Below are 25,913 nucleotides of genomic sequence, written 5' to 3'. Positions count from 1 at the left end.
GAGGAATAGCGTACAGGTGGGGAGGCTCCACAGAGGTTGGTACCTCGAGTGTCTAGAGAAAAATCAGTAGCCGTGACATCAGGTTTCAGACAGGGCTGGCTAGATTCTCTCTGAAGAGTCCATTTGATGTGACACTTAGCAATGCATCGACAAAATATACCAGGCATTCCAAGGGTATAGGGAGGTTAACTCAGTGAATTTGGCCACATAGCGACTCATTGACTCAACAGTGATCCATGGAGTTCTGCTGTGTGGCAGGCACTGTGCTAGGGGATGAAGCCTCACTTTCAGACAGAACGGTATGGAGAGTTTCCAGGTAATGCACACTAGGTGATGTGACCAGCAGGAAATGAGTCAAGCTTCCTTAAGAGGAATAGAACCCATGGCCTCTACATGTGTTGTAGAATTACATATTATAAAGCAATTTATTGAGTAGTGGCTCTCTTCATGCTGGAGAGGTTGAGAACCTGGTGGCTGCTCAGTTTGAGAAGCTGGGCTAGTTTGGCACTGAACGCCTGGAGGCTCCCGGGACAGTCGCTGGTGTTGAGCTCACTTTGAGAGTCTAAAGAGGCCAGAGTCTGAGGTTGGCAGAGCACAGCAGCATTGGCAGCACACTGTGCAGAAGGCGTGGCCTGACTGTTTTCTCAAAGAAACCTTTATTTTTTTTGTCTTGGCCCCTATACCATTGGATGGCATAGCCTACATTTGGGGGCATTTCTTTCTCCTAGTTATTGTCTCTCATCTCAGTCTTCTCCAAAAATACCTTCACAAACACACTCAGACATTTACCTCCATAAACATCTCAGACCAGCCACATTGACTGTCAAGGCCACACCGTCAACCCTACGCAGGGTTGCTAACTCATTGTGTAAGTCAAGAAGGGAACTAGTTATAAGAACTAGGAAAACCCAGAAGGCAGGCAGAAATTTGAAGAGTTTGCAGAAGAGACTCACCTTCCTCTCTTCAAGTCCAGGTCCACTTTCCAGTCTTTGAGTCCTAGAGCCAATAGCACAGTCTCCTGGGTCTCACTGGCCCTTTCAGTTCTAGGGTGTATGACCCCAGTAACTGCATCCAGAGACCTTGAAAGTCCTCTCAGACCAGAGATCCCAGACTCAAGACCTCAGTGTTCCAGCAGAATGGCTAAAAGATGAATTATGCCAGGTAACTCATCAATATAGGCACTTTAAAACTTCTTACTAGAAATGTCCTCAACTTTACTTCATTTAAATTTATTATTTGGCAAAAGAGGACCAGGAGGAGGCATTGTTGACTTGTTTATATAGCTAAGTTAATGGAAACTTCTCTTTCTTGGGCCTTGTAAGAATGGGATAGAAACTGTAAGGGAAGGTACCCAGGCTCTTTTCAGTACAGGGCCCATTGCTAGAAATGTTGAGGACCATTGGCAGGACACTGCAACTCATAGTGAAAGAGAAGAGACAAAGAAGATGGGGAGTTATGACAGGTGCTTTGTGTGGTTTTAGATGCAGTTCATACGAGGCTCCGGCCACTCCAGAGATAAGGATTAATGATTCTCCATTCACCCTCCTCAGACAGAATTTTGAAAGGTGATGTATACAAACTTGGTAGTTAACTAGTAACTGCACAGTGGGTTCCCTGAGGGATCTCACAGAGCACCCCGCACCCCCACCCTGGGCTGACTTGGTCCCTGCATTCATCTGGAAAGACAGGGATTTCCTTTAACATGACATTTATTCTGTGGCTGAGCTGTTGCCTCTGGCAATTCCTAATCTGCTTTGTGCTGCTTTATAAGTGCCTATTCTAGACTTACCATACAAACAGAATCATATAGTATGTGGCATTTTGCAGTTAGCAACTTTTCTTTGGAATATTTTCTAAGTTCCTCTTTGTGATAGCATGTGTGAGTACTTCCTATTTATAGTGGAAAATACTATTTTATGAACAAATTCCATAATTATTCATCTATCCAGCGCTGAATAGTTAGTTTGTTTCTACTTTTCATTGTTGTGGATAATACTACTGTAAACCTTGACACACATTTTTGTGTGTTCATAGGTTTTCAGTTCTCTGTAGTCTGTCCTTAGAAGGGGAGTCGCTGGGTCACATGGTAACTGTGTTCCAGCCGTTCCCCAACGTGGTGGCACCATTATAAGTCCACACCAGCAGTAGAAGAGAGCTCTGACATCTCCCCAGCCTGGCTAGCACTTGAGGTTGGCTGAAAGGTGCGGTCTGCTCCAGACTTCCACTCCGGTGCTGGATGTCTCTAAGGGAGGTTTTCATTTCTCTTTATCTGTCTCCCAAGTTACTGATTTGTTGGCTTTACTTCAATATCTCCTTTTACTCCACTGGAAAACAAGGATGGAAAGAACACGGGAGAACTCAGTGCCGGTTAATGTAGATACATATTAACAATTGCTTACAAGTTGTTAGAAAAGTCCAAGTAGAGAAAGGCTGAATTAATGACCTTACGTAATGCTTTGGACTTGTGGCTGACAAATCTGTAGGACTGTGTAGGTGTATTCTTGGGTATTATAATTTATAAATTTTATTTTCATTTATAGATTTGTTAATTATGTAGCTAACCGTGTTCTATATTAAGTGGGAAACCACTGAATGGAGAAAGCTGCAACAGCAGCTGTTAATACTGACACACCAAGAAACTCTACCAAGGTCATACAGCAGGTAGTACAGTGTTCAAATCTCCAAGGTCCTGGGAAGCATTCTCTATTGGCCTCTTACATCAGGCACATTGAGAGGGGTTGCCAGCGAGTACCTTGGTGGTGTTTCTACAAAGTCCCCATGAAGCAGTTCCATGGGGCTCCAGGCCTGGTGTAAGTAAGCAATACTTTTTAAATATCATTCTCCAGTCTTTTAGAACATACTGACATTTATTATTATCTCTTAAATTTGGTACACATATAGTAGGTACTGTTTATTTCAGTGTTAAAACAATAACCTTCATAACATCAAATAAAAATAGCTGTATCTTTCTCTAGCACATCACAAATGTTCTTGTTTAGGCAGAACAGATGTCTAGTGTTCTCTTCACAGTCTCTGCTTGCTTAATGCTTGTTAAGTATTTATTGATCCTGGCACTGGGTGTACCCAGATAGAAAGCTGCTGTTCCGCCTCTTGCAGATCGTGCGCGATGCACAAGGAAGCAGCCCTGGGATGTGTGGTGAGACCTCAGTACACCGGCAACTGAACACACACAAAGATGCTTTGAGAGATCTGAAGGCAGGGTAATTGCAAATAAATCACCCACGGTGACGGTTTTATGGCCAGTGGTTCTCACACTTCCTGTGTGACTCTGGCCAAGATGCTCATTTACTCTTCCAAAGTGTCATTAAGGGATTGTGCATGGTAAGATCACACTGGAAATTTCTAGAACGAGAGGAGTGAGAGACACTGTTGTGTGGTGGAGACGAAGTCAGGCTTTGTTATCCCATCATGTGTGGCCTTGGGACCCTCTACAGGTGTCTAGAACTTGGTGACCTCATATGTAATAAAAAGTAACTGTAGTCACAGTGGAACAGACAATGATTGGGACTGATGCCTTACATCTACAGGCATGATATGGGTTCTGGGGATCAAGCAAAGAAAACATATCAAGAGCTACAGAACCAAATAGGTCCCTGAAATATATTACAATATGATAATAAATGGGAAGACAAAAAGGGGGAGAAGATACAAAGGGTCTCAGAGATGGAAACAAGGAGAAAAGAGGCTTTCGAGAATCATCTCCGTGTTGGGGATATAGGTAGGTGGAAGCTTGCTTGGTGGTAGCATGGGACTCAGTGTTCCCAGTACATTGTTGACTTTCCTGAAGAAACCGCCAGGTAGGTTTGATTTCTCAAGTAGCATATTGACTAGAAAGAAGAAGCAATGTGAATAAGAGAAAGATGAGTGAAGTAAGCAGTGAGTTGCCTGCTGTAGGGGGAGAAGTGATCCAGGAGTGCTGGAAAAACATTTTATTGCTCCCCTCCTCTGTTGTGCTAGGGTTAGAACCCAAAGTGTTACGTGTGCTAGACAAGTGCGTTACCCTTGTGCTGAGTACCCAATCCTGGGACTTCGTTCTGTAGAAACCTTAACTTTAAACATTAGCAGTAAAACTTGATTTGTTTTTAAGAAATTTTCATCTTCCCTGGACTGTAGTGGAGCACGCCTTTAATCCCAGCACTGGGGAGGCAGAAATCCACTGGGTGGATTTCCGTGCATTTGAGGCCAGCCTAGTGTACAGAATAAATTCCAGGACAGACTCCAAAACTACAGAGAAACACTGTCCTGTCTGTAAAAGGAAAAAAGCAAAAGCATTTGTTTTTTCATCTTCAGAAAAAAAAATATGACTTTCCAGTCTTTAAAATTAATTCACAACTGCTAAAAATACTTGTAATATTTGTATAATGGACTGGAAAAATAACAGTAACATAAACATTTTGTCACCAAACACTTTCAATAGATTGTAAAGACAGAAAGTGTGAGCCAGCCAGTAGTGACTGAGCAAAGACATAGCTGGTCAAAGTACAGATTTCAAAATATTCCTGCATGGCTTCCCTGCAAGCATTTTGTGAACACGTGTCAGAGATTTACTTAGATTAAGTTAACTCGTTAATGTGGACTCCACAGGATGTTGGAGTTGGCTCCCAAATCACTAAAGAGATTTATATACTCTGTTGGGAAAGACTTAAAAAAATTGCCAAGTTAGAAACAAAACTGGAAATGTTCTGTAGGTAAAACCATAGCTCTTGTGGTAATCTTTTTTGAAGGGTAGAAACTGCATCTCTAGTGAACAAAAAGGGAAATCTACAAATTAACTTGTGGCATGCCTAAATCACAGTAAACAGCAAGTCAAAATAATGTATGATCTCCTGAAGAGTGACACCCCCTGGGGTTAGACCAGTTCTATTGGCTCTAGTTTAGTGTTGGAAGGTTAGCTGGTCGTCCATCCATCCACCCGTCCATCCGTCCTTCCGTCCGTCTGTCCATCCATCCGTCCATCCTGTGTTTTCGCTAATTTAAAAAGTACATTATACATTAGGAGTAAAAAGTGGCCATTGATACCAATAGAATTATTAGGAAACTTGGAATGTTCCACCAAGTATTTGGTTCTCCCAATGGCATGGAGTCTCCTGGGAGGCAGAATTTTATTTTGGACTGACATCTCTTGAAAAACACATATGGTTAGCCTTCATATCCCTTGGGATAGCCTCAGATTCAGCCAGCTGCATAGTGAAAATATTTGAGAAAAAAGTATGATGAGCATTTACATGACACCAATAGTGTAAGAATGGTGATCTCAAGTGATTTAAAGTGTACAGGACAGACATCGTGCCTGGGCTGTATGCAAACGCTGTGCTAGTTTTCAGTGAGGATTTATGCACCCATGGACTTCAGTACCAGATGAGGGAGATATCCAGAACCAGTCCTCCACAGATGTTCAAGTGACTCAGTGTCTGCCTGGTATGCACAAGACCAGGGTTGAGTCTTGAGCCCTGCAAAACAGGACCCAGCTTTTTTCTTCTCGTCCCCCAGGACCCCCCCTCTCTTCTCCTCACCTCATTTGCCTCTCTACTCGCTGTGCCAAATGTCAGCTCCTTACGGCTTCTTCTCTCTCTGAAATAGTCATTGGAAGTTGCTCTTTCTTTATTTGGAGCATCCATGTTTATTGTTCTGGTCATCTTTGAAGACTATGGGCAAGGACTCTACCCCTAAGATACATCTTCAGTCCTTTATTCTGACTTTTAAAGACAGGGTCTCACTGTGTAGCATAGGCTATCCTCAAACTCAAGTGCTCTAGCCTCTATGTCCTGAGTACCCATCTTTAGATATTGCTTCTAAAGTTGAATTCTAGGAAAGTAGAAAGTGTGTGTGTGTGTATGTGTGTGTGTGTCTGTGTCTGTGTCTGTATGATTTTTTAATTTCAGACCCAGATAATACAATCCACAAGAGTCTTTCACAGATGTCTTGTTGAGTTTCCTTGGAGTGACTACTGGGCTAGTTATTACTCTTTTTCATTCTGGTGACAGTCCATTATTGCTTTCCTAGAAAGTGTGGCTTAGAATTAAAAGCTGGACCCATGCCAGGTAAAAAGGTGAATGCTGTTTTACAGTCTCTTCTCATGCAAAGACTTGGACAGTGCTATGTGGACCTGTCCCACACATTGCCATTAGGATACAGGAACTTAACACAGGTTTTGAAATTCATCAAAGTTAGATGAATGTCAGGCACAACAGATCTCCAGTAATTACCAGATGGCGCCTGAGATACCAGTCTCCTCTTTAAAGAGAGACTCGGTTCCTTTACGTGGTTGGTAAAATATTTATATGTTTAGAGTATATGTTTACATTCTTCGAATCATAAAAAAATCTTACAATTAGGGAAAAACCTCCATGGTTTGTAGCACAAAGTTTGTTCTAAAACTCAAAATCCATCCCCCTCTATGACTCCTCCCACTGGTCCCTCCTTAAGGTAGCAAGTTGAGTCTTAGACAGCATGTTCTGTCTGGAAGCATCATTCACTGTTAGTTTTCAGTTACAGAATGAAACAGACTTACCCTGACATTGATTTTCCCAGAGTATGTATCTTAGTAAGTGCTTGATCTCTTCCAGAAGAAACCATTGTGTGTTGTCTTACCTAATGCTTGGATTTGGAAGCTGAATGTTGCAAAATCCTTTGACTTTTTGTGAAAGGCTGTGAATGTCAAAACTGTTGTCCAACCCATTGTTGGGTTGGACCTTGTTTCATTTCAGCTCTGGTGGCATATTCCTGTAATGTCAGCATGCAGGAGACTGAGGCAGGAGGATTTTGACTTTAAGGCTAGCGTGGGATGCCTAGTAAGCTCCAAGCCGAGGGGGGAAAAAGACAGTAAATAAATTAGACAAAATATATTCTTGCTTGTTATTTTTTAAAGGCAAAGGTAAGCTTAAATATATAAAAAGATACAGGAATCAAAAATTGTAGAGTTACTTATTTTAATACTTTAAAAGAATGTAATGTTCCAACATGGGTGAACTTCAAAAACACCATGCCAAAGTGTGAGAGAACAAAGACCATGTGATGTGAAATCCAGAAGGTGCCTATCCATAGAGACAGCAAGCAGCTCAGCTGTTGTCAGGGGCAGGAAGAGAAACCAGCTGAAGGAAGTAGGAGGAGAAGACGGGCAAAGAATAGATCCAGGATTCTGAAGAAAGAAACCTGTCACCACGAATTGTCATCTGTTCTTCATCTCTTTGTACATTTCATAGTCACAGGAAGAAATTTCCACGAAGCCAGGGCAGCGAGGTCCTCCCAAGAGATGTGGCTAGTGCAGTGTGCACCGCTCGTTCTGTGAAACAGAAACTGGGAGAGCAGGAGCTCCACCGCTGCCTGCCTTGTTGGGGTGGGGTTGAGAAGGAAGGAGGAAGATGCAACACAGGGGAGACGCTCCCCTCATAGGTTTATGGAGGGATCTTTATCATCAAGATTTCAGAGGTGAACTTGGAGTCGCCAAGTGTCTTCTTCATATCCTCTGCCCAGAATCGTCAGGACCATTCTGTAGAGGATGTGGCATAAGTCAGTGCCGGGATCATTAGTCAAGCTGACATCCTCTTAGCTTTCCACACATCTCTTCTCAGGATTCTACGAACAGAAGTCTCACATGCTCAGGTCGAGCTTCATACAATCTCTTTCATGACTGACTCATTGGTCAAGGCTCAAATGAAGGAAAAGGACAAGAGTTCTCTGGCCCCTGCATTGTTTTTCCTAAGCCTGCTACTGAGGACTGTACTCATTGTGTGCAGATTGGTATGTGGTGTCTGGCGAGCACTTGTGTGTGGCTGAAGGATGAAGACTTCAGTGACACAGGCTGTGCTCTTACCTCACGGCCAATTCTTGCAAGCAGGAAGTAGGGTAGGCAAAGTGTAGGATGGATCAGCAGGTGGAGGTGCTGCTGCTACGTCTGATGACCCGAGTTGTTCATTCCCTGGAACCCACATGGTGAGTGTCATTTCTGGCTTCAATTTTACTGGATGTACTAATTCTGGAACTGGACTTCGTTCTCTTAGATGGTATGTAGAAGAAGAAACTGGAAATTAGTTCTTTATAGTAGAAAGTATAGATGATCCACAGGTTTGAGTTTTCCGTGCCGGGGGCAGAGCCAGGGACCTGTTATTTTAGCATGCTATCCTTGAGCTGTACCACAGCCTGAGGACTTTTGTCATCACCTCCACAGAAGAATGACTTTACCTTGCTGGCAGTGTTTACAGAGAGGTCCTGAAAGTTCCACGCAGTGTTTATTGAGCTTCTGTTTGGAGCAGGCTCTGCTGTATGCACAGTCTGTGGTTGGTGATGACTAGGAAAGTGCCTGTCTTTGAGCAGTTTGCCTGAATGGAAGTGTGCCAGTCGTGCCGAGGCTAGCCTTCTGTCGTGGGGAGTGTGTCCCCCGAATCCCTGCACATCTCATGGCTTAATGTGGGGTTCCCAGTACCAGGAAGGCAGTGAGAGAACTGCATTCCCCCAAACTGAAGCTCCTAGGTGAGTTAGGGTTACCTAGGGATGCCAGCAGGGGTCCAGGTGAGGTAGAACACAGGCCTTGTCTGTGGTAACAGCCAGCAGCCGGTACAGCTAGACACTGGCAATAACTAATACTGTTTAATCCTCACAGTGGTCCTCTGGGGTGTTGCTAACCCCATTAAACTGATGGAAAATCTAAAGAAAAGCTTTTAGGAATCTGTAAAACTAATTATGAATCTCCACTAATCCAATGTAGTTTGGAAAATTTTTAAATAATGTAACTGGTAAACTGACAAATTATTTAAAACATTGTTTTGTGAGTTTTGTTTTAGCCAGACAATATTTCAATGTAGTAAGATCTATTTACCATAAAATTTACCGTTTTGAGCATTCTCAGATGTCCATACAGATCCGTGGTCTTTCTATTCACAACACTCACCATTTCCATCCAGAACGTTCTCATTTTTCCAGACTGAATCTCTGTATCTGGGAAACAGTGCATTCCTTATGTCCCTGGCCTTCTATGTTCTGACGTTACCATTCAGTTTTGTGTCCCTACACATTTGATTCACTGGGAACCTCATGGAACTGTATGTTTGCTATTTTGTGACTGGCTTATCTCACCAAGCCAAGTGTTCATCCATGTGTCAAAATGCCCCTACTTTCTAGACGGAATAGTATTTTATTTTGTATCTATCCCACAGTTTTGTCTGTCTGTCCATCCATCCATTCATGCATGCATTCTTGGGTCAAGTCTTTTGTTTGGTCATTACGAGTTATGCCGTTTTAAACTCAAGTCTACAGATACCTGTTTTATCTCCTGTCCTCAGTTCATTTAGGCGGTTACCCGCAAGTGGATTGTTAGAACAAGTAAGAATCCCATGTTCGATTTTTTTTGAGGACCCTTCAAAGTGTCTATAACATTTTACAGTGTCATCACTGGTGCACAAAAATTCCATGTCTTCAACACTTAAAAATAATAGTAGTCATTGTAAATGGATGTGAGGTTGAAAGCATTGGTGTGGTGTGTGTATATTCATACATATGTACAGTCATATGAAAAGAATACATTTATGTGACTTTAAGGGTGAATCTCTGGTGCCAGAAGGGGATTTTCTCTTCATAGCTTGAGGCAGTTTCAGTGGATTTAGAGGGAACACACTAGTCACTCTCCCTGGAGCAAATGGCAGTGGTGTGATTTCAGGACTTAGATTTTGAAAGTGATAATCCAGGATGTGGTAGCCTTGTTTTTCTGTATAATGAATACCAAATCTAGTGCATGCTTGTAGCTGCATAGTACCAACCTGATATGTGCCATAATTGTGTGTGTGTGTGTGTGTGTGTGTATTTTCCTTATCTGTCCTATATTCCCCAATGGTGAAGTTTAATTTATAACTAGGCACAGTTAGTTATTAACGGTAATAAACATAACAGTTACACCATATACTGCCAGTATATTGTCTCTTAAAGTCTCATAGTAGTCATGTTATGGTACATCAGGTGATCATCACTGTATCTCAGTATTAGGGGTGCTGGTAACTGCATATGAAAAAGAAAGCTGTAAAATGTTTTCTTTAACTTAGGCCTTAGGAAGAGAGACAGCAAGCCTCAGGGTTGCCAAGCCCTGTGCTAAGAACTGATCCTCCATTTCCACCAGTGAAGTTTCTAAGAGGGAAAGACTTCATCTCTGACTGCATACAGCTGAAACTGGAAAATTAAACATCAGACTAAGAAGGAGCCACTACAGTCGCCTCTCTCTGTCTACCCGTCCACCTGTTCCTCCCTCTCCTCCTTTCTCTGACAATCCGTCTGTTCATTAATGCATAAAGTCTGTTGCAACTGGTAGTCATGTAAAGGAAGGGGCTTATTGGCTTTGCAGAGGGGAGTGCTGTAGAAGGCAGTCAGTGGGAAAGCGGCAGCCTTGTCTTTGTCAAAGCTGCCACAATTGTTGGAGTCTGAAATCTTTGTCCTCCACCTGGAGGGAGGTGATTGCTGTCCTGTGACGCTCACTTTGAACATTTTCAGAATCAAATACCTGATACTTGTCCTCTGCAAATAGTGGGCAGCTTGGGGCAAGGCAACTGGATCTCAGTGAAGCATCCATACTGGAGCAGGACCCTCAGGCCCATGAACCCTAGGTTCCTCCTGGTTATGCACAGTATTTCCAATATTAGCTAGAATGACTGTAGAATTGAGGTTGGAGTTAATCTCACCACCTCTCAGTATTGCTAAGAAGCCAGGGTCTGAGAGAGCTACCTTCCCTTCCTGTGGATGGCGGCTCATGCATTGGAGGAGGATGACAAAAGTGGTAAGTGTTGGGGCTTCCCACATTAGCCTCCAGCGGCCAAGAGGGTTAGCATGACTTTCTTCTTTGTGACAACCTGATGTCTTGGTGCAGCTTGACTTAGGCCCTTGGTCAGAAGGAATACTGATGGTCCCACTGCCTAAATAGCTTTAACCAGCTGTCTGGAAAAGGATGCTTCTAAGTGTAGAGAGAAGGGAAAAGAGAATTGAGAACTCAGCTTGTTCAGAAATTATTGTATACTGCAACCCTGCAACAATGTTTATTCATTCTAATAGTTTGGGCTGTAGTCGTAGTCTGTGCAGTTTTCTCTGCATGATACCTGCAAGCTCGGACAGTACAACTTCTTTTCTGATTCTTTGTTTTTTTGATTTTTGAGAGAGGTTCTCATAGGACCTTAAACTCCTGATCATCTTGCTTCTACTCTCTAAATGTTGAGAGTATAGATATGTGCTGCCGTGCCTGGCTGATCCCTTAATTCTTGCTGCTTATTTAACTGTTTTAGGAAGGATTTTGATTATTATGTTAGCATTGTGGAGCATTTGCCTTGTTCCTGGCCTCAGAGGGGTATCTTGTAACTGTTAACTATTGACTTCTTGGCTTGTTATACATGACCTTAATAATGTTGGTGACTGATGGTCTCAGACAACATGTTTAATGAAGTTTTTCTCAGGAATGTTACATTCCACTGAAGGCCTTCTCTGCATCTATTGAGATGAGTGTAAGATTATCCCTCATTATGCTGAGGATCCGTACTCACCAAGGGTATTGGTTTTCTTCCAAGTCAGTATCTTTAAAACTGGACTTTTGTGTACTCCGCCCCCCAATGGCTTCTGTGAGTCTGTATGCTCCACCTTGGGACCTTGCTCATTCCTGCATACACACAGGGTCAGGCACACCCATACACGCATGGGAGCATGCTGTGCAAGTGCGAGCAAGCGAGCGCGCACACACACACAGACACACAGTCACAGACACAGACAGACAGACAGACAGACAGACAGACAGACAGACACACACACACACACACACACACACACACACACACTCTAGCTTCAGCATTCCTTACCTCAAGCCATGCTTCTGCTATGAGTCTAAACCACCGTCATCTCACCCTGCAGCTTTGGCAGCCTCCGGTGCTGCTATCCTGTGATCTGCAGAGGTCATCTGTTGCCGGACACTGCTGGAAGCTCTAGGGTCCTTAGGTAGATCCTAAGTCCACCTCTCTTTACTCACCTTCCTTTAGCCAGGGTCTCTGCTTCAAACTGTTGGAATTTCCAGTTATCTGCTGTGGCAGCTGTGCTGACGCCTCTTCTGAGGGAGCCTGTGGAGGACGCTAACACTGTCCACACTGCTGGAATCCTATATTCTTCCCCAGACACTCTGGAGTGGCTAGGATGGGTTTGCTGGCTGTTGTCCTCCTACCAGCATGAATATCAGTGTTGGCTCTAATATCACATAGGCAGGAGGAACCTGGTGTATGGTTGATCAAGGAAGTGCACGACTGACATCTCACCTGAAGTTCATTGTTGCTAAATGGTGAAGGAAACAAGCAAGTCAGAGGAAGAGGAAGAGGAAGCGTGCTTCCACAGAGCGGGCAGTGCTCCTTCCTAAGCTTTTTGCCCGGGTGATGATAGTCTTGGTTGTCATTGCAGGTGTCCTTACTGCCTGAGGCTCTGAGCTTTTTATGTAACCACTCCAGGGCAACCAAGATAGCTGTTAGAGCTCTAGATTCTCTTGCATCAAGGACCATTGGGACTTACAGTGACTGCCATATCGTGGTGAGTCCAGAAGAATTTTTGGAAAAGAAATGAGCCCTCCAACTTTGATAGGTAGGTGTGAAGCAGATGATTCCAGGTTTTTTGTTTTTAATGAAATTTAAATATAATTCTATGGACATATGTGCCTGTTCAGCTTGCCAGATATTGAACCAGTGAAAAGACTGGCATTGTCTGTTGGATGGGCATATAGAGGCTACTATCATTCTGTCCTCTCCTGATCACTTTAGGTTCCTCTTTTTACTTTGGTGTATTACTAGTATGCAATTACCAATACATTAACCCTGTTCCCATTAGTGTCTTAGTTTCTTTCCCCTCAACTCTGATAATTTACCTTGACAAAAGCAACTTCATGGAGAAAGGCCTTATTTTGGCTCACAATCTGATGGCAGAAGTTTGAGGCAGCTGGTCACATTGTGTGCACACTCAGGAATCAGACAAGATGATGGATGGGATGATGGCTGGATGATGCTCCGCCGTCTTTCTCCTTTTTATGCAGTCTAGGACACCATCCCAGGCAATGCTGCCACCCACATTTAGGGTGGATCTTCTCACCTAATTAACATAACCCTCTCAGGTGTGCTCCAAGGCTTGTTTCTTAGATATGCTAAAGTCTGTCAAGTTTAAAATCAGTATTAACCATCACAATTAGTAAGTTGTTTATTTGCATTATGAATTAAGTCCAATTTGGATGATAATATGAACGTTTTGTGATAAGAGGTATTTTAAAGTCTGAGCAATTGGCTTATAGGTGTTTTGAATATTTATATCTCACAGTCTGAGTTTGATTACTACAACTCAGGGTGGAAGGAGAGTTCTGCCTGTTGCAAGTTGTCTTCTGGCCTCTGCCATATGTTCATTGTCACAAATGTACACACACACACACACAGAGAATTAATTGGTTAAATATATATATAAAGGAATAAGCAGTTCCTTTTTTGAAGGAAAGAAAGTAAGAAGGAAATACATGGGTTTCCTTGAAGGATAGTTGCCCGGCTTAACACATTCACAAGCTTTGATATTCCTTTGCTTTTCAGACTACCTTATGTGGGGTTAGAATTGCTTTCCTACAAATAAAATATAACACTAACAGTCTCCACCTCCTTTTTGTTTTGTTTTGTTTTTCACCATGGTGCAGAAATGACACGTACAATAGAAGTGGTCTTGCAACGTCACATTTTGACTAGCCCGGGGAGGTGAAATTTCCTCTCACAGTGCTGGGCAGTGGCAGCCACCACCACTTCTGGTCAGCTCCATGACCATGCGGGGACACAGATGACGTTCCTCCGTGTCAGAGGATTATGTCATGGGATGCCAGAGTGTAGCTGAGTCACGAACAAGCGTGTTCCGTCTCATCAGGTGCCCATCTTGGGCTGTCACATCTCTAGCACTGAGGTGACTATACCTTTAGCAATTACAATCTCCCAGCCTGTGGTATTCTGTCACAGTGTCAGGCAATGGACCAAGGCACAATAATGTCTTTAGTGGACACCTGTTCTTTCCTCCACAACCTATGAATGGACAGTGAGTAGGAAGGGCTAATTCCTGCCAAAGAATATTCCTCAGTTCCAGAACCTTCTAGTAAATACAGCATGGACATGATCCCCATGCCTCCTTGTCTGCTTCTGATCTCCTCCCCATCATTCTGTCATTGTTCATCTGATACCCTACACCTGCATGCCCTCATCCACTCCTCCCATCTTTGCCCTGTTAGAGACACCCAAACAGCTCAGGGATGCACAACCAGTCTTGCCCAAGTTTTCTATTGGGTGGGACAGCACTGGCATCCAGCACAGCTCTCCTGAGAGAAGTGGGTGCTGGGGCAGGCCCTGAGAGCTCTGTGTCAGGTTTCTTCCCTGTAACTTTCTCTTAATGGGGTGGGTGTTGGCTTGGATTCCTTCTTTCCAGGTTTTCCCCGTGGTTGGGCCCTATTCACTCTCTGAGTCAAAGGAGTGAGGATGTGGCTTTCTGATTGGCTGCCAAGAGCTTTATGCTTGAGCAGAGTGTCTCCAAGGATGGGCTAGAGATCAGACATGCCTGTGTCCGGGGGAGGGGTGAGCGCCCAGGGTAGCTGGTTACCGATCATCGCACACAGTTGTCAAGTGACTCTTAGTAAGGCCTGTGCCAAGAGTGAAGGGCTCTGCAAGAAGACATGCTCCCTCTGTCAGCTCCACTATGGAAGGCCGTTGAGTGTGACAGCAGAGAGTATTTTGGCTGTAGCGTAGTGCTGGTGTGGCGGTCCAAGCTGCCGGACTGCACAGGGTGGGGAAGGGCTCTTTCTAGATTCTGTCTTTTACAGTTGTGAACACTCTGTGACCTTCCCTGAACCATGGAGGCATGACTTCCTTTACTCTTGGATGGATACCAAGCAGAAAGTCCATTTCTTGAACCTCAGACACAGAGACACATTTAATACAAAAAGCCAAGCCCAGAACGCTCTGAAACGTAAACATGCTGGGGAAACACAGTAAAGGTACATGTTCCTATCAACAGTCATTGGTGTACCCGGTCGAACTCGGACTGTACCGCTGTGCTGTCCCTCTTGGATGTTCCCGTGTCAGTGGCACCATCAGTCTGAACGTGTGGGCCCACTGGCACATAGCCCCAGAGTCTAGCCACTCTGCCTCCAGCAAGCAGAGGCATTGCTCTTGCTCCAGTGACCTTCTCAGTGCCTCCAAGATTAAGGCCACCCATCTGGAAAAGCTTTCATTGCCCTGAATGGTGAGTGCAGGAGGCAGAGGCACAGGCAGGCTCCACAATGACCTCTCTCTTGGCATTGGTGCAGGCCTTAGGTGGTCTTGGCCGGCAGCTGCTTCAGTATTTTACGGCTGTAAGGCAAGTGGAGGATGGCATGAACTGGTGGGTAGTCTAGACAAGCTACTTGGCAACTTTAGGGGACAGTTTTTCAAAATTCTCTGAGCTCCCGTGATGTGAAGGCAGAAGGGGACAGCCAGGGCCTGTTCTGAGCTTTAGGGACAGCATCCTGAGGGGACAGCAGAGCATGTTACCCATCCACTTCTGTATCTCATGCGACACCTGCATGAACCCCTTCTCCAGGGAAAGAGTTTCTTTAGGTCTAAAACTGACTTTTAAGCCTGGTAGTGGTGGCTTAAATCCCAGCGCTAGGGAGTCAGAGGCAGGCAGATCTCTGTGAGTTTGAGGCCCATTTGGTCTACAGAGTGAGTTCCAGGACAGCCACAGCTACACAGTGAAAACTTGTCTTGACAAACCAAAACCAACCAAACAAACAAAAAAACCAAAAACAAAAATCCCCGACTTTTGAAATCCCCATTTTCCTCCCATTCTCGCCATAGGAATAAAGTTTAGCCCCATAGCCTCGAATAAGAAATGCCTGGGACCATGACATGCCTGCATGAAATTGACGTATTTTCCAAATACACAATTATTCTATCTTACCCAGCTACCCACAGTGTTATTTCTAATGCATAAGCATTAAATTTCAATCATTGAATGTTTAAATAAAGCGGTCACACATGGCTTAAGAAACCACCTGTCTCTTTACCTGGACGAATGCTGATTCCCAGACCCTCTGGCAGGCGGCCTCCATCCCTTCCCTAAGCCGCTTGTGCATAGTGAGACTGGCAAGAAGGGAATTGTGGGAGTCTGGGGAGTAAACCACTTTGCCCCCTGGAGTTAAAAACTCAAATGCATACAGCTATAGAAACTGCAAATTGTGAGGAAGCGAAAAGGTAGCTATATCATATAGATGGAATGACCTGAAACTTCCCCCACACTATTTTCTGTATGAAATAGATTACTCATATGGAATACAACTAGTTCTCAAAATGTGGTGTGCTAAAACTTTGGCTTCTGACCCCTGACTTACCGATGCCCTGAAAAATGCCGAGGTGACAGGAAGGAAAGAGCTCCACCGTGGAGAGGCACATGGGTTTGCCCTGCAGGAGCAAAGCATGGCCGTGGGCTTTTCCTTCTGTGGGTCCCAAACTGAAGGGAATCACATGTGTTTGTGGTGAAGGATCATCCTTGCTGTTGTAAGACCTTTAGAATTTTACTATTTATCTGAATGCATTTCAGCTGCACATTTCCATGTTTTCCCACAGCCATCACAATTTGATGATAAGAGCTTAGCAGTTTGAGGCCTCAGATTACACAGAATGGGTGTCTACACTATTTGGTAAGCCGTGAAAAGGCTTGCACTCATCTTACTGCATGAAGAGGTGCAGGCGGTGTTAACCAGGGCTCCTGCTTCCTTCATTTTATATTTCACAGAGAGTGCTCTGAAATGCAAGGAAATAGAATTGCTAGGCCCACCCACATACATATTTTGCAAAGTAAGCATACAAATCACTAAATTTTGATTAATAAATTGATCATTTGTTAAAATTGAATACCTATATTGATAATTAAAAAGTGGTCAAATAAGGCCTGGGTGTGGTGGTTTATGTCTGTAATCTCAACACTTGGGAGGCAGAGGCATAAAGTTTGTTGTGAGTTTAAAGTCAGCCTGAACTACATAATGAGTTTAAGGGCAGTGAGTGATATACCATTAACCTTGTATTTAAAAAGAAAAGTGACTGAACATTGTTATTAGCTTAATAATTATCAGCATTAAAAAATATATAGTTTATAGCCAGGCAGTGGTGGCGCCCACCTTTAATCCCAGCACTCAGGAGGCAGAGGGAAGCAGATTTCTGAGTTTGAGGCTAGTCTGATTTACAGAGTTAAGTTCCAGAACAGCCAGGGCTACACAGAAAAAACCTGTCTCAAAGAAACCATACACACACACACACACACACACACACACACACACACACACACACACGTTGTTTGTAGAATAACCTGCTATTGCTATTACAACATAAAGCAGAACTGCTAACTACAGCATAATTGAAACCTATTTAGGACCACCAAACAATATAGCCTTCAGTTTTTATGGTTGAAAATAAATTTCTGTAGTTTCAAATATTACTCACTGCTCTGAGACAGTTTTCTATCTATCTATCCATCCATCTGTCCATCCACCCACCCACCCATCTTGGTGTTTTTAAGACAGCTCAAGTATTTAGCTTAGGCTGGTCTAGAACTTGCTGTATAACCCAGACTCAAGATCTTCCTGCCTCAATCTCTTATGTGCTAGGATTAGCTTGAGCCTCACCTGATACAGTCTTTCTTGTTCCCAGTAGCTTTAGTAGCCATCACTGGTATGCAACAGTCTAGAAGAAACAGGACAATTCCCACAGGAGAATTATGTGACCCCAGATTGACGTATCTGATGTATGCGGAACAAATGGTGATATCCTCATCTGCAGTCTGTCAGTCATTTGCTGAAGACAGCAAAACCAGAAGTGGTTTTTACCTCCAAAGAACTTTTCACACCCTTCATTGGTTGCCAGGGAAACCAGACAAGGAGCAGAATGCTGGAGCAAGTAGAACCAATTGAGCTACACACAAGGTGCTGGGAACGAGAGAAAGGGCCCCTGCATCAGAGAGGGAGCAGCAGGTGCTCATTTTAGCAAAGTCAAAAAGCACATGCCTCTTGAACAGGAAAGAGAACTGCCTATAGGAGTTTCAGACAGGCATGACGACACAGGGAGGGTTAAGCGTATACAGTTGGGAAAGTGGCAGGTGTGCCACTGACCCCTAGGCTAGAGGGGAGAAGGACCAGTCACTCGAACCCAGGAACTGGGACCACCTGACAGGATCTGGGATATAATAAATAGGGCATATCCAAAGCAAACACAGACGCTACCACAGAGGTCCTGAGGCCTCCTTCTTCCCACTCTCGGATCACCTCCCACACTTAGTTCCCGCTCACCAAACCTTTCACAGATGCCTTTAGTGATGACGGCTAGGAATTGTGAGTCCTGCCACCAAAACAACACCCACAGGAGAGAACCTGGAAGTAGAAGGGGACCAGCAGGGGCGGAAGTCTGCGTGCTAGAGGTGTACTCCAGAGGAGGAGAAGCAGCTTGCCTAGCTTGCACAAGGCCCTGAAATTTTGGTTTGTTTTTTAATAAGCTCCACAAAACCTAAACGAAAATGGAACCTGGCTGGAGTGAGGTCTGGGGTGTTGCAGCCAATGACATGGTGTTCAGTGACCGCTCCATCTGCAGACCAGGAAGTACATTAGTGACAAAGAGAAGCAGGGAGGGGTGGGGGTGAGCTGCACTGTAAGATGGGAGGTGGCCAGGAGCCAACTTGTCCATGAGGAAGGCGCCTCAGGCTCGCGATAAGGTGGTGTGCTGTTCCACACTCCTGGAGCCAGGCAGGGATCGGCTCTGAGACTTGGGGACCACAGAGAGCAGGGGAAGAAGTGGTGAGATTGTCTCCAGGTTCTGGCCAGTGAGTGGCAGTGCTGGACTTGATTCCACGCCTACCTGCTGTGTTTCTCCCGATACGCACCTTGCTCTCCCCACCCCCATCTAACAACAAATACGCCTGGTGGGTGACTGAAACCTTAGATAACGTTGAACCTTAAATGTAGGGTCTTTTCGTTTACACGCATACCTGTGGTAAGAGTTCCTCTTTCATGCCCGGGAAGCGCTTTTATTAGCATGTCTGCCAGCATCTCTCCTTTTGTACTTTTGGAGTATTATTAAGTAAAACAAGGATTATTTGAATTCACCACTGCAGTTCCACGACAACCACTCTGATGGCTACTGAATGACTAATGGAGGGGAGGTAGAGTGTATGGCATGCATAAGCCAGGGAGATGATTTGTGTCCTGGGCATGACAGAGAAGGATGGTGTAAAATTCGAAGAAAAACCTAAGAATTGTCTTCTTTTGGGATATTTCTCTTAATAATTTTTGGGCCACATTTGTCTGAACATATCTGAAAACATGGAAATGGATGGGGGTTGGCGCGCGAGTGTTGCACGGTAGTGCTCAGCCTCACTGGTTTCATAAGGGCATCCTGTGTGCTCACGGGCAGTATCCATAACCCAGTAACAATGGTTCACACTTTTACCCTATCAACATGTCTGGTTTCAATGCATTTTCTACCAGTGTCACATTTTCTGCAATTTACATTTAATCAGTGGGGTTTTGGGTTTATATCACTGATTTTCCAATTTAAGTTCTAATTTGTTTGGTGGTCACAGCTGCTTTTAGAGAATTCTCATTACAAGTGGGGAGAAACATTCCACTGTGAAGTTCATTGACCCCACAGTCCAGCTTGTGGGCAACCGGATTTCACAATATTCCCATCTCAGATTCTTTCTTGTAGCTCTCTTCATAAGTGTCTCTGGCAGTGCTCCCATGATTTAGAAGGCTGGCCATAAAGCCAGTAATTGAATTGCGGCCCTTGTTAGTTAATGGGGGTCAAGGCAGCAGTTCTAAATAATGCAACTTGGTGTGTTACTCAGAGGTTCCCGGAAAGCTTTTGTTTTTCCCTGTGATTTTTCACTTTCCGCTCTAAACCAGCCAACCTCAATGGCCATGTTCAGCTCGTGAGCAAACAGCAAATCGTTATACTGGTGTCATTTCAGAAGACTTCTGGAAGTTGCCCAGGTTTTTGCAGGTGTGTTATGGAGTCTGAATCTAAACTTAAATGTTTTAAAGTAAAGACCTGATTATCGTTGTGAAGATGTAAGCATCTTCAATGTAGGAAAATACTGGGAAGCAGTGCCCGACGGTGCTACTTAGGTGGCTGAGGCAGGAGGATTGCTGTCCACAGATGAACTTAGTGAGACCCTGTCTCAAAGTAAAAGGTAATAAACAAATAACAACAAAACAGTGCCAATGAAAACAATAGAACCCTGGGATGGAGCTCGGCAGAGGGATGCTTGTCTAGCGTATGTGAGGCTCTAAATTTAATCACCAGTTAAAACAAAAAAAACTACAACAGAATGTCGTGATGACCTGTCACCTGACTAAAGATGGCAGTCAGGAAAACTGATAGATTCGTATCAAGATAATCTTGAATAAGCGTAAGTGTGCAATCACACAGTTCTCACACCGCAAAAATACACAGCTCTGTTCATAATACCAGAGTATGGTTAGGCCTTGGACATGTGGTAAGACTTCAGGCCCGTGGAGGCACAGAATAAGAAATCTTATTCACGTTAGGGGTTCTAGAAGGAATTCCTAGAGAAAGTGCCCCCTGTGGTTGGTCTTGGAGAAAGGTTGGGTTTTATGTGTATGTAGATGGCCGGCCCCATTTCCCATGATTCTCAGCACTTTCTGCATTGGGCCACCCCTCCAGCTGCCCAGTTGTGCTTGCCGTATCCAGCTTCTGAGGGCTTCCCCGACTTTTGCCTCAAAATTGGGACTGTTCACCATCGTTCACAGCCTCCCAGGCAGTGCTCCCAGCTGCCCTTCGCTCGTGTCAACTTCCTCATGGGGCTGCACTGCTGCCTATACCCAGAGGAGGATCATGATTAATGAGTTGATTGACAGCTGCCTCTTTTAGATGGCACAAAGCATAGGTTGCTGAGTTGGCTTGCCGGAGACTGTGTGACAGTGTGGGTCTGGCGTCTAAACCTAGCCCCGTGTCTTCCAAGGTGCATTTTCAAACTACCCAGCATGCTTCTCTGCATCCCTTGAACCCTGCGGGTCCCCTTAATACAGGATTTGTCCTGGGATAAGAGGGGTCTTGGTGCCCTCTGCTGGTGTTACTGTCAGGTGGACTCCTGCCTTCCCTTGTGTGACCCACACAAGCAAGGCCATCATTACTACTCAGTCTGAAGTCAGTTCTTGCCTGTGAATGAACTCGGATTCTTCACTGTCTAACTCATTTAGGATTCTAGGGTATGGAAATAAGTACACTCCCACGTGGCTGAGGGTGGATGGATGATCTCATAACTCTTGGCCCCTTTCAGACAGTTACAGTCTCAGGAGAGACTCTGCTCCTGTGGCTTATTCGTATGCAACCCACAGCTCCTCCCCACCCCCACGCTCCATTAGGAGTCTGCACTGCAGGGGCACAGTAGGCCATCAGTGCTCCTATTAGTGAGCGCTGACAGGCTGGATCAGTGGGGGCTGGGCTCCCTCATCCCAGGTGGCATGGACCCTTAATCTGTTTTCCTCTGGCTCTCCCCGACAATCCTTCCTCACTGAGCATGATAGTGGTGTGCAGGAGCAGGTAAAACACACTGCTCTTCACACAAGTTCAAATTCAACTTGAAACGGTAAGCCAAATACAGTCTAACCCTAGATTCTCTGCAGTTCCCTCTTCCGGCCTTGACTATTTCCTGCAGGTAATGACCTTGACTGCAATCTTAAAAACATCTGGGATTTAATTTGTCAAGGTCAGGAGGTACTGGAATTGGAGTCAGATGCCCAGAGTGCGGGTCCCAGCTGTGCCTCTGTCTTCCTATGCATTAGTTTAATGCAAGCTTTTCGAGGACAGCAGCAGAACCACCAGACACAAGCCTCACCTGCCCGTGTGGCCATGGCATTGTCTGTACAGCAGAGTTCATTCTGATAGCCTCAGACTTGTAGGATACTCAGTGATGTTGTGAAGACCTCAGCACAGAGCCCGTGTCTACACTTGATCTTAGTCGAAGGCCTAGAAACAATACAAGCACTGATGGAACAGTGCCCTTTTGGAGTTTCATAATCTGTCACACAGTTATTAATTTGTTTATTGGGACTAGAATGGCCATGGCATTTGGGCCACCCAATAAAGACTGAGAAAGGCTGAGCCAGACTTGTCCGATGGCGAAGATTAAAGAAGATTAAAGACGCAGTGTTTTCACTCTGGGGAAGTAAGTAGTGCTGCAGGAAGGAGTGGGTAAGAAAGGGCAGGGGGGATGGGCACAGCTGTGTCCTGGGGTTTGGATGCAAGAAAGAAGAAGGTATTTTATCCAAATGCCTGTGTCTGGGTTTCTGATACTCTCATGGGTCTTCACATCACTTGGTAGACAGGTAGAGCTTCCTGAGGGCCTTTGCAGTTTCCTCAAGCTTCCCTAGCCATGACTCCCTGCTACACTATGGCTCTCTCATTTGGGATTCTGAGGTATGTTATTGCCTCCAGGAGACACTTGACCTCTGTCAGAATCCCCAGGAGTCCACTAACACAGCTCCCTGCTCATTGTGGTGCTGCCGTGCAGGCCCGTGCTTCAGCAGGCATGCTTGGAAGTTGCTGTGGGGTCAGTGTTTGATAATAAAAGACCCCTCCCAGTTCACACGGAGAACAAGGGCTCACCATTTCCATCCCACATTCGCTCTGGGTTTCAGGAGTTTGCCAGCACGTAGAATGTACATCCCTAGCTGTCGTTTTCATTTCTCATGTTAGGAATATATATTTGCATTCCTTCCATTCTTGCTTTGGTGAAAAGTAAGTTTTAAAGTAATTCTTTAATTAACCAGCCCTGTCCTGGGCTCTTCCTTTCTCTTCCATTAACAGTTGTTAGGTTGAATGATCAGCCTCTATAGAGGAGCCTCCTTGGGGACAATAGTTAAATGCCGGCTTTGTCTTGTGCTGCAGGCAGTAGCTGTGACTACGGATCCAGATGTACACAACAGACGTGAAAGCCAGGCTGGTGTCCTTGGAGATGAAGGTCTGGAGCTGGGACCCCCGGTCACGGGCTTGAATGGAGGTCTGAACCAGGCTGCCCACCCCAAGACCATGACAACAGCCCAGGATGGCCATGGGCAGGGTGCCACAGCCACTTGTTCAGCCTCCAACCCGAAGGCCCCCAAAATGGTGACATCCTCAGCATGTCAGAATGGAAGTTGTAAAAGCAGCCCCAGCAGTGACTCGGAAGCAGCGGAAAGCAGACTCAGCCCTTCCAAGTTGGTGCGCCTTTTCTCGGGGAGTCGGAAGAGGATGAGTGTCCAATCTGAAAGGCCTCGCTCCGTGGTCCTTGTGGGGAATTCCTCCACGTGGAATGCTCTGGCCTCCTTCCGTAAAATGGGGTCTTTTAAAAGGCTGAAATCCTCTGTCCTTCAAGGAATTCAGAACAGGGAGGGGGCAGATGTTTCCAAGGAAGAACCAGCAGGAGATCCAGGAAGGGCTGCTCCCAATGGCACCATCACCATCTTGGGAAAGGGCCTGGGCAGGTGCCCATCTTTGGGGCCTACAGGAGATGGAACCGGGTCTGACTGTTCGGACCCTGAGGACACAGAGGACGCCTTCCAGAGGAGCACGCACCGTTCACGCAGCATTCGCAAGGCCTATGGCCTGGGCCGCATCAGCCTGCTGGACCTGGGGCGGCAGCCAGCACCGGAACCCCCCCTGTGTGAAATCCACGTGAGCGACCCTGAGCCCAGTGGCGCTGTCCCTCTACCACGCAGAAGCAAGAGCATCGACAGCTTGAGCATCCTGAAGAGCTCCTTCAAGCGCAAGTCTGCGTCCAACCTCACCGAACTGCCAGGCGACCGGCAGGTTCCCCCCAGGACCCTGAGCAGCTCGTCCGCTGACTCCGAGAAGCCGGGTGGCTCCCAGAGGAGGACCAGACGCTGGAGGAGCCCCATCCGCGCCAAGGACTTTGACCGAGTCTTACGACTGGTGAGCAACGTTAAGGATGCGGCCTGGAAGAGGGAGGCGCCCGGGAGTGCAGCCCCTAGCCCCGGCCCAGGGGATGCGAACCCACCACTGGGACCACGCAGCAAGCTGCACGATGACTACTCGCACCGCACCAGCAGCAGCGTAGAGCCAGATGCCAGGCGTGGTGGCCCTTTGTCCACACCCTGCATCCCTACACCATGCACTGTTGCGCCCAAGATAGCCCAAGAACCCCACCTGGATGTGGACACTGCAGTATTCCCCCTGGAGACCAAAAGTGCTCAGCCCCCGGGAAATGATGAGCCTCGTGCCGGCAGTCCCTCACCAAGTCACACAGACCCAGAAGGGTTGAGCCAAGCCTCCAATGAGGCAACAGCTGGCATCCAGCTTCCCTCGGACTCTGTGCAGCTTCCCACCCCTCTGAGGCCCACCACACCCAAGCCTCAAAGCCCTCAGAGCCCGGGGAGCACTAAATGCCCCAGTAGCGTAAGCGTGCTGTCCCTCAGTTCAGCGGACGGTGAAGAAGGGACAGAGGATGCTGCCCACAGGCAGCTAGGACCTGCGCCCCTGCAGGATACCCTGCGCACCTCGGCTGGAGATGAGGGAGGACAAAGTAGTGACAGCTATTGTCCCGTGAATCCCGATGGGGCAGCCAGTCCGGAGGAGAGGAAGGAGGAGGTAAGGGTCCGCGTGGAATCCCTCTGGAGGGTGACAGTGTCAGGAGGGGTGCTTGTCTAGCCGGGCTCCGCCATTCATTCACCCAGGGATTCCAAAGACTACTGGTTGTGTCCGTGCTGAGTAATTGCGTTGAATTTTAGCCCAGATGGAGGTTGGTGAATTGGTTTACCTAGTTCTGGAGTGCTTTCTGATGTGCCACAATGATAGGTGCTTACTTGGCATGTAAAGGCCCTGGGCTTGAGCCCCAGCACCACACTTCCCCTAAGGGTAAGCTTTATCTCACTGGAATGCGTTGCTAATGAAAATGATTCCTTGATGTAGTGTTTACCACACCACTGACGGAAAAGATTCTTATTGGGTGTCTACTATGTGCTGCCAGGCTCTAGAGATAAGGAAGTGATGTAGCCACTAGAGTTTCTCAGAGTTTTCACATTTTGAAATAATTTTATTACCCCATGTCATCAGTGTATTTTAAACTGTTTCTGTATCCTTTCCAACAGAATGCTTGTAGTTGAAGTTCTTTGTGTTAGAGAACATTGCATGCCTTGAGTCTTTTATTTCCTAGGAATGGATTAGAAATGTGCAGCTCAGTACCTGTCAATCCCTGGATGATGCTTCTTCAAAGAGATTTTTAATGATGGCCATTGTACTTATTTTTAGAGTAGAGCTCCGAGCAGCTCATGGATCGAATCAGCGCATAGCTGTCAGAGCTACCTACAAGAGCCGTGTTCCTTTCACATCCCGTCAAACATCCAGACAATTTTACTTCACTGTACAAGCCTCGCTTTATAAGAACATTCAGTAATATCACCTTACATAGCTAGAAGACGAGTGTGCCCACGTGTGTGTATTGTAAATTGTTCTCTGCATATTTTCCTACACCTAGCTCTGAATTGGTGCTTGGAATAGGAGATTACCCCTTGGGAAATGTTCCCTCCCGTTAAGTCCTGGAGAGGATCAGCAGATGAATGATTGCACAGTTGGGTTTGTAAGCAGAAGCCAGGGCAGCCTGTGGACTAGCTGTTATAAATTTACTGAGATGAGATCTTGTTCTGTAGCCCAGGCTGGCCTTAAAGTCACAGTCGCCGGTGCTGGGATTCAGATTGATGGGTACCACACTCCATGCCTAGCAATAGCTATTTTTGACCTTTGCTGTCCAGAGACATTTAGATCATAGGGCCTTCGGGAAAGGACCTAGAAAGTAAAATTACTACAGAGTGCTTGGGGGAGATCCAAGCCAGCTTTAAAGGTACC

General features: G+C 45.7%; 1 protein-coding gene across 3 annotated transcripts in view; it reads left to right on the top strand.

The window, feature by feature from the left end:
* The window catches only part of Spata13 (spermatogenesis associated 13), a 128,590-nt gene that overhangs the window by 28,292 nt on the left and 74,385 nt on the right, over positions 1-25,913 (top strand). Inside the window, exons 1-2 of one of the 3 annotated variants that reach the window (XM_040740583.1) lie at positions 7,106-7,953; positions 22,962-24,659. In XM_040740583.1, coding sequence (XP_040596517.1) covers positions 7,951-7,953; positions 22,962-24,659 — 1,701 coding nt within the window. In that variant the 5' untranslated portion in view covers positions 7,106-7,950. Of the gene's footprint in view, positions 1-7,105; positions 7,954-22,961; positions 24,660-25,913 lie in introns of those variants that run through there. The other 2 variants (XM_040740584.1, XM_040740585.1) reach the window with 2 other exon arrangements.

This window comes from Mesocricetus auratus, unplaced genomic scaffold (assembly GCF_017639785.1).
Source record: "Mesocricetus auratus isolate SY011 unplaced genomic scaffold, BCM_Maur_2.0 Super-Scaffold_100707, whole genome shotgun sequence".
Taxonomy (NCBI): Eukaryota; Metazoa; Chordata; class Mammalia; order Rodentia; family Cricetidae; genus Mesocricetus; species Mesocricetus auratus.
This window is presented reverse-complemented; position numbering and strand designations above follow the sequence as displayed.